Raw genomic sequence first — 9,720 nt, 5'->3', positions numbered from 1 at the left:
AGAAGTTATACGTTCAATATACATTATACAAGCGATATGTACCGACCGGTATCGGACCTAGACTTCGATGCTATTCGGTACGTAACTATTCTCAGTCAATACGTATCGAATTCTTCTTCTCGCCAATCTTGCTGGACAATCGAAGTCTAGCCCCACGTGAAAATAATATCGCTATTGATTAAAAAAAATGTAATGTGTTTTTTAATGACGACCTCATAATAGTACACGGGTCAAATCGCATCCACAATATAATTAATGATAATTTTTAATGAATACGTTAAATTGACAAGTCACTTAACGGGCACTGAAAAGACGATATGTTATTACTGTTTTAGCCACTGAAAAACGTTCCAAACAACTTCTACAACGGTCGTGGTGATTCAACCGTGCAACAAACTGTCATTAAATATGCCAATGAGGCAATGAATGAAAATAATAATTGCTTATGAGTCATATGATAGTATGCGTTAGGTGCACTTATCGAAATCGTAAAGAAAGTAGTTAGGTATATATTATATCACTTGACAACTGCAGACTATAGTATAATATTGATATTACCATATTGGTATGCACTTAAGAGATAACTCATCTCTATGCACTTAAGAGATGAGTTGTTTATTTCGTTAGTTAAAATGTTCTATTATAGTGAAAAATATATTTAAGTTAAAATGTAAATGAGAACTAATGGTCTAGTAGCCAAAATTATTAGGATTAATGAAAAAAAAAAATTAAATTATACATCAATATACTATAACACGTATAGGATTCTATTTAATAATTTTATTTGTGTAAACTTATTTATTTTTACTTGATTGATGGTTATGTACCGAAACTTTTTTAACCACAACCTTTTTTTGCATCGGATTTTTGCTGACCTAGGACTTTTTGGTCTACCGTAATAGGAGATGCGTCGGAAACGACGCTCGTATTTTTTATATTTTGGCTCAACGATTTTTGTTTGCAATGCGTATAATGTGCTATATATCGATTGTAATCAGTAAAATATTTTTATAAAAAAATACATACGTCGCATATAATATTTAGATGACAAAATAGGAAATAGATGACAAATCACAACCTTAAAACGCCCGTCAATTATCAAAGGCAAAAACTACCTAACGGCTAACATATATTAAACTTGTAATACATTTAGGTAAGTTGAATATTTTTTTTTAAGTAAGACATTTTTAAATGCTACCCATGGCCGGATTTAGGGGAGGGTCCAGGGAACCCCAGTCCCGGGGCCCCCACAAAATGAGAGCCTCATCTCGTTGGATTTGTTTACATATAAAACACGATAATATAATATTTTCAAAATAGATTTAAATCATAATTTCAATAAAAATGAATACTGTCATAAATATATAAATAAATCTTATTATTAATATACTTTTATATTACAAATTCATAAAAACAAGTTGCGAGTTTACAAATATAAATTTAAAATCGATTATTATGGACATGAAGAGCATAGGATAATCCCGATTGAATAATATTCGTAATTTGGTATAGTTTTAAATATTGATAAAAAAAAAACAGTTATAAATAAACACATACAACTTGTACAGCAAGCCCACGGATAATAGATATATCTATTTATATATTATATATCTATTTACTTATATCTATTATCCGTGTAGCAAGCCGCCTAACTGCTGCTGTAGATAAATACAACAATTAATACGTACCGATTAAATTTGCGATAACCGATAACGTAGATAAAGATTTCATTTGTACATTGATATCTGGCGCAGTATAGACGTGTACAGTGTACACTCTTCAACCACACAAGTATATTTTGGTGCAATATTTTGATCGTGATATTTATCCAGGTTAGTTTAATGTATTATTATTTATTGTATTGTATATTATTATTAAGTAAAGACTTGAAAATATAGTCTAAGACTCTCCAAAACTTCCTCTTTCCAATGATTACAATTTTTTTACCGCAAATACGCGAAAAAAGTTAGAAATTCACGCAAGAAAAATTAAATTTTGACAATTTTTCGTCGATATTAGTTATTTAATTGTTATATTGAAAATAATAATCCTACCAGATAGAAACATACACTGAATACTTAAATGTTTATTTAGAAAATATTCTAAGTAACTTCGAATCGATCTAATATTTTAATGCAATTTGTGCTTCGTATTTTATTTTATTTTTTATTTTTTATTTATTTTTTATTTTATTTTATTTTTATTTTAACATCATTAAATTCTATAAAGTTTCTGTCGTTATCGGATTGGGATGCAGTTTATTGTGAAAACGTTACACGTAAACGTTAATTTCAATGTTTAATAATGTATAATGACAGTACACATTATCTAATAAATGTAATTTACTACTCTTATTGTAACACGCTTTTTTAATTTTTTTGATATTTTAATGTAAATATTTTTAACCTTTTTTCTAATAAAATATTGTTTTGTAGTAAATTTTAATAGATTAATAAACTAAATTCACTTAAAAAATATGTAATCGAAAAATAATATATACTTCTGTAAGGGTGGGCCGAGGGCCCCCAAATTTCTAAATCCGGCCCTGATGCTATCTAAGTATATGGTAGACCAATATTTTATTTTTAAAAATATGTCATAGTTTAGCTCCTCCATTTCATTGGCACCTGAGGAAAATGCCTCTTCAGTCGCCTCACCCTTACTACGCCTCTAAATATTATATCTAGTTGTCTATTGACCAGAAAAATTTGATTAAAAAGCTAAAATTCTATCAACAATATAACTACAGGACTGTGTTGGGGGGGGGGGGGGCAAAGAGGCATTTGTACCTGGGCGCCACAGCTTGGTAAAATCAAGGAGCTTGATAAACCGCTGTTGGTGACTTCTCCTCAACTTATATTAGTGCCACTGGGCGCTAAAAAGATTAATACGGCCCTGTATAACTATCATTAAAATAACTAATCCTAAAAACGAAGTTTTTTTAACTAACTGAAAAAATTACAGAAATGGTTACTACCGTTTTCTCCTGCAACCTTCAGTTATTATAAAATAATTATTATGTCATAATATATACCATATAATAATAATGTACTATACATTTTAATATTGTCTCAATATTGTTTCTCTACTATACTAAAATTTGCAAAAAAAGTTATTTTTCACGAGAGTGGGACTGAGAAACGTTTTTTTTTTATCTATCAATTGAATTCTCCCGAAAAACAGATGCTGTCCAATTTTCAGAAATGGCCATACGATTGCACACGAATCGCGTTCTAAATATTTTTGTGTAGACAATTTTGTAGAATTTAATTGGATGGGACTGGAATAACGTAAGTGTTAGTCTCGTCGTGATTTTCTTGTCGTATATAGAATACTATTCTACTCGTTAGCCAATCAAAATAAAATATGTTATTCCTTTATAGTTTTAAACGGCCGTTTCCTGCATACAAACTTTAATTTTTATACCCATAACTATTTTAATTCGTTATTTTATATAAATAATGCTAGTTGTAATTTATTTACATAGACGACGAGTTTCCGTATAAATTGGCTATCTCAATTAATATATTTAAAGTAACATAAAAACAAAAAATATTTAACTTAAAATTATAACTTTTGAAAAACTCGTAACAGTTGTACGATTAACTAAATTCAGATGAAATTTGGAAAACGCGTTAATTTTGAAAAAGTTGTTGACGGTGACTAAATGCGTGGCGACGCACCCTCTGTACAGCGAACTTTAACTTGCAAATCTTAGCAGATATTTCTCATCATATTCCGGTGTTGGATCGTGGAGATTAATGTTAGATTTGAACTTACTGTTTGGGTATAGCTAGATAATATTATATACCTATATCTAAAGTCCAGCGTTACAGGTCGTGTTTTTGTTACTTTATACTCTCTTATCTTAGCGTTGAAATTATTGCTTCGCTCGAGAATACCTACTATATTTTTATGTATTATATTATATATCACAATTAAATTACCTTGCCTAAACGTGATATGTTGTGCTCAGTTTGTATTGATGAAGTTACTAATGGTGATGATTTAAAATGTCTCGTGTGCAAAAAAAATCATAACGATCGATTCAGTTTTTTCCGAGAACACTAACTCATAGGTTTTCATTTTCGCATTTACTTAAGATAATTATTATTTTTCATAATATGATAATATACTCATATATTATAATAATATGTATTATAAATTTAAATATTGTCTCGATATTATTTCTCCACAACTCATCTCAAATTTGTAAAAAAGATTTTTTTTTTTTAAACCTTTCACGTGGAGCTAAAGCTGGGAAACGTTTCTCTCACCCATCGACTGAATTCTTCCGGCAAACAGACGCTGTCCAAATTTCAGAAATGGCCATACGAAAAAATATAAATATTTCTGTATAGATAAATTTGTAGAATTTAATGGGCGTATACCGTTTGGGCGAATCGACCCAAAATATAGTCTGTTTGGGCGAATAACTATATACCTACCGTTTGGGCGAGGGTTTAGTCAACTAAAACTACCGTTTGGGCGAATAGATATATACCATTTGGGCGAATAGATATATACTGTTTGGGCGAGAATTATTCAATTAAAAATACCACGGTTTGAGCGGTATGAAAATGCTTATAATATACACTCAACAATTAAACAAAATCATATAAAACATAAATAATTAGTCAAAAATCGTTTAAAATATAAATAATTAATAATAAGTCAAAAATCATATAAAATATAAGTAACCTGCAGTCAAAAATCATATAACACATACATAATTAATAATAAGTCAACAATTATAAATAAAATTACATATATAATATAATTATAGTACAAAATATAAAAATTTACAACTGACTAATATTGTTAGAATTAATTTTTAAATAATCGTACGTGAAAGTATTATTCAAGACACTACACATAGCACACTACAGTGTTATTATGTCATAGAGTAATATATAGAGTAATTACTCTATGTATTATGTACAATTTGGACAGCGTGTCTGAATCGTAATCTTATTTTCGATAATAGTGATTAATAACGATTAGCAATATTGCAATAATATCATCAGAGTATCTGTCACCCGGTTTTTACCTCGCACAGGTAAAAATAATTTCACTCGCCCAAACGGTACAAATGATAGTCGCCCAAACGGACTACTATTTTTTTGGTAAAAATTATTACCTTCGCCCAAACGACCACCGCCCTTTAATCGGATGGGACTGAAATAACGTAAGTGTCTCGTCGTAATTTTCCTCCTGTACATGTACTAATATTCTACTCGTTAGCCAATCGTTATCCCTTTAAACGGCCGTTTCTTGCGTATAAACTTCGATTTTTATACCCATAACTGTTTTAACACATTATTTTATATAAATTATGCAAGTTGTAACATCAACGACGAATTTCTGTATAAATTAGCTATCTAAATTTTAAAGTAACACGAATACAAAAATATTTAACTTAAAATTATAATTAATTGAGTACTTTTAGAATACCAGTTGAATTTTTGAAAAAGTTGTTGATGGTGACAAAATTCGTGGCGACGCAACCTGACAACCTGTATTATGAGATGCAACTCGTAAATTTCAGCAGATATTTCCTATCAGATTCCGGTTTTGAATTGTGGAGATTTGACCGGTCAGCTGGCGGATCGTGCGTAGGTCGAAAAAAGAACAACGCGGTCTCTAATAAATGACAATTAGGCAAAATGGTTGTATTTGAACGATTTCTGGAATTCGGACGCCGTCTGAATATTACGCTTACTGTTTGGATATTGATAATATTATTATCATAAACATATTTCACGCTGCACGAACATCACATATTGTTATTATTATTATTATATTATTGTGGGCTACTTTCGTCGTCATTAGTATAGTATAATGTATTACGTGCAGACGTTCAGTTATAGATTATCGTCGTGAGAATATTTACTTCCAGCAAACGTCATTATTTCACGACGATGATCTATAACTGCACATAATATATCGTCAGCTTAATTCGTAAATCTCGTAACTTCAAAATTACGGTTTTGAGATTATTATATTTTTCTTTTTACAAAAAAAGAAACGCATCGTTTAAAACCACTCTTACTCTGATAAGACAATTTCTCTTCGTACAACTAGCTAATAGCAATTAAAGTTACGACGAAATAAACTTAACTCCAAGGAGTCTCCAATTAAAAGTAATTTTCGTACCTCCTAAACGACCATAACTGCATAACTTGTGATAAAATATTATTTTTCAAAATAATGTTACAATTATAATATTATTTTTGTTTTTTTTTTCGATATTAAATTAATTATAATGTCGTCTAGATCAAAAACCAAAAAACTTTTAAGTTAAGTTCTAAATAATTATACAAATACTGGTAAAGCAGCAGAAACTGACACTGATGTAGCTGTTAATAATAACGTTGAAGTTGTGTTGGACATTGATAATATTGGTTTTGGGAACATCGAAGGAGCAAGATTTAATATTCAATTATTTTATCCTATTATGACCTAGGTACTTGTATAGAATAATTTAATATTAAGGACAAATTTAAAATATTTAAATATAAAATTAGCAATACTATTTTTTTAACATACCCAATGATTTTAGGTACTGAAACTGTAATTGACCTGGTCGTTAATAATAATGATGAAGTGATGCTAAATGATATTGGTTTAGGAAACAATTCAGAGGAGCAAGGTATAATATTCAATCCTTCTTATTATGACATAAGTTGAATATCTATTGAATCATTTAATATTAAGGATAAATTCGCCAAGAATTTTGTCACCATCAACGACTTTTTCAAAATTAACGCGTTTTCCAAATCTGGTTTTACAACTGGTATTCTAAAAGTACTAATTAGTTATATATAAATAAGTTAATAATTTTAAGTTAAAAATTTTTGTATTCGTGTTACTTTAAAATTTAGATAGCTAATTTATACAGAAACTCGTCGTTGATGTTACAACTTGCATTATTTATATAAAAGAACGTGTTAAAACAATTATGGGTATAAAAATCAAAGTTTATACACAAGAAACGGCCGTTTAAAGGGATAACAACGAGTAGAATATTAGTACATGTACAGGAGAAAATTACGACGAGACACTTACGTTATTTCAGTCCCATCCGATTAAATTCTACAAATTTATCTATACAGAAATATTTATATTTTTTCGTATGGCCATTTCTGAAATTTGGACAGCGTCTGTTTGCCGGAAGAATTCAGTCGATGGGTGAGAGAAACGTTTCCCAACTCCACGTGAAAGGTTTAAAAACAAAATCTGTTTTACAAATTTGAGATGAATTGTGAAGAAATAATATCGAGACAATATTTAAATTTATAATACATATTATTATAATATATGAGTATTATATTATGAAAAATAATAATTATTCATAATAAGTGATAAATGCGTATGAGTGTGTGATGATTACGCCTCGACGACCGACTCGATCCAAGCATCCATCCTGGACACGTCGCGTGTATACAACTTTTTTAACGTTTCTAAAGCGAGAGTCCTGCGTCTCAAAGTCCACGTGGACTCCATCGAGTTGACGTGTGTCAGTTTACTAATAAAAAACTCCCGGACTCTGCTCAAGTACTCTTCAACGCGTTCTGCGATTTGTCGACATCCGTCGGTCTGTTGATCGCCGCTGCAGCTCAACATCCGCTCGCTGTCAACCCTCAACGTGACGAATTCTCTGTCGAACTTTTTAAACTTTCTACTGATTTGAATTTCGTAGTCCGAATTTTCGCATTTCTCGTTGGGCAGCTTGGTTTTAATATACACCTTTGTCAAACCAAATATAAATAAAAATTTGTTAAAATAACACGTGAAAAATAATATATAGTATCCCTTTCCTATACAGTATTGCAGCATTTCTTGAGGATAATTCGTTTTTTCGATTAGTTATTTTATGACGGTTATCGTTTATGCATCACTATTGTTATTTTATGACCTTTATTTTTGTAAGACAAATCGTTTTATTTTTGGGTTATACATCGTTTGCGCATCGATAATTAGCATCAATATAATTTAACAAATTTGATTACATATCACATACATCATTCGCAGGGACGGCGCTAGGATTTACGGGGCCCTGGGCAAAATAAATAACAGCCACATTACATATTATCCAAACTAACTATAATCTCTGAACAGTATAAAATATAATTTAAGAACTGCGGGGCCTTAATAATTATAATTATAAAATCGTGGGGCCGGTGGCAACTGTCCCGATTGCCCCCCCTCGCGCCGTCACTGCGAATGATTCATTCGTTCTGAGAAGCTGTCCTAAGCACTAATTAGTAGGACACTTATTACCTCGTTCACGCCCTTCAGACGGCCGTTCTCAGCTCGATACCCGCTCGTCATCGCCGCCGTCCGCTTCTTCTCGCAATCGGTCGACTGATTGCCTTCCAACTGACGGAAAGTTCGGTCCATTGCGATCCGGTCCAAGCACATCGGTGGCAACTCACGTTTTTTCGCTGCGGCGGACAAATAAAAACGCCGAGCGTGTTCGTTTCTCTCGTATTCGATCGGTGACCATGCCGCCAGGCTTTCCGTCGACTCAGATCGATGTAGAAAATGCATTTTGTAGCGCTGATTGTCTCTTTTAATATGAACTGATATAAAAATCGTATAAGATAAAAGGAATCCAAAATCCGTGAATGTACGAAAATTATAATAATATGCGATAGGATCAAACAAACAAAGATATTATAGTCATCATGGTAACCAAAAACATAAAATACCTACATTTTAGCTTATCACAAAAGTACGGATTTTAGCCTTATTTACTGTAGTGATATACATAAATGTTTGAATTATGATGAATTAATAAAAACAAATTTATTTAATTGTTAATAAATTAATAAATTAACTATAATAGTACGATTTTGGTCGATACATTTTTTGGTTAATGACTTTTTAACCTGGAATAAATATTGGTACCTACTGAATTTAGGATTCTGTAAAACAACTATAAGAGATTAGTGATGGCATAATGCTAAGTATTTACATATTTTATAAATTATTAAAAATTTGAAATAATTTTTAGTAACCTTACTCAATTTTAAAATTAATTTGGAAACTAAAAATATCAAAATACTATTTAACTAGAATTGATCACTTATAAGTTATATTAAAAAACAAATTTTATTTTTATGTTTTAAAATTTTACACTTTAAATCTTTTACAACTTTAGAACAGTACTAAACCTAGTTCAAAAACTATTTGAGTTCACAGTTGCTCTGCTGTACAGTAGGTTACAAGTGGATTACTGTAATGGATGGAATTAAATTTGATTCCAATGATATTATATCATAGTATACGAAAAACGATTCTGAGCGGAGATATTTTATCTGTTTAGGATATATTATAGATTATTAAAAATTTCCAAATCTTAGATTTAAAGAGTCGCTCAAATGTTTTGAACATTTTACCATGTCTAGGTAAGGCTAATATAAGTAAACAACCCAAATTTTAAGTTTTTACGAATGTTTTTTAACCGAATTAAAACAAAAAAAAATTCCAAAACTAAAATGTCTATTAATAGCTCAAACATGGCTAACATTTTCCGAACTTTAAACCGTAAGAAACGAAATCCAAAATACAGCAAAAAAGATATCTTGTCATTTTTCTTTTGAATAAATATTTATATTTCTGGTAGAAAACGTCGTCCGTAATTATTTAATATTATAAAATCGTGAAATCGTACGTTTTTTCTCCATTAACCGTTTAATTTCGAGTACTGTAAAA

At 30.4% G+C, this 9,720-nt stretch overlaps 1 protein-coding gene across 1 annotated transcript; it reads right to left on the bottom strand.

Annotated features, from left to right (window-relative positions):
* Positions 1-7,389: 7,389 nt before the first annotated feature.
* On the bottom strand, positions 7,390-8,553 carry LOC107168628 (uncharacterized). The gene is made up of 2 exons (XM_015518112.2): positions 8,284-8,553; positions 7,390-7,749 (listed from the first exon to the last, which is right to left on the bottom strand). Exons 1-2 carry the CDS (start codon positions 8,551-8,553, stop codon positions 7,390-7,392), a joined length of 630 nt encoding a protein of 209 aa, XP_015373598.2.
* Positions 8,554-9,720: the final 1,167 nt, after the last annotated feature.

This window comes from Diuraphis noxia, unplaced genomic scaffold, assembly GCF_037042655.1.
Source record: "Diuraphis noxia isolate RWA-SAM2 unplaced genomic scaffold, SU_Dnox_SAM2 contig0002, whole genome shotgun sequence".
NCBI classification, from domain to species: domain Eukaryota; kingdom Metazoa; phylum Arthropoda; class Insecta; order Hemiptera; family Aphididae; genus Diuraphis; species Diuraphis noxia.
Note: the sequence above shows the minus strand (reverse complement) of the source record. Positions and strands in the feature narration are given on the sequence as shown.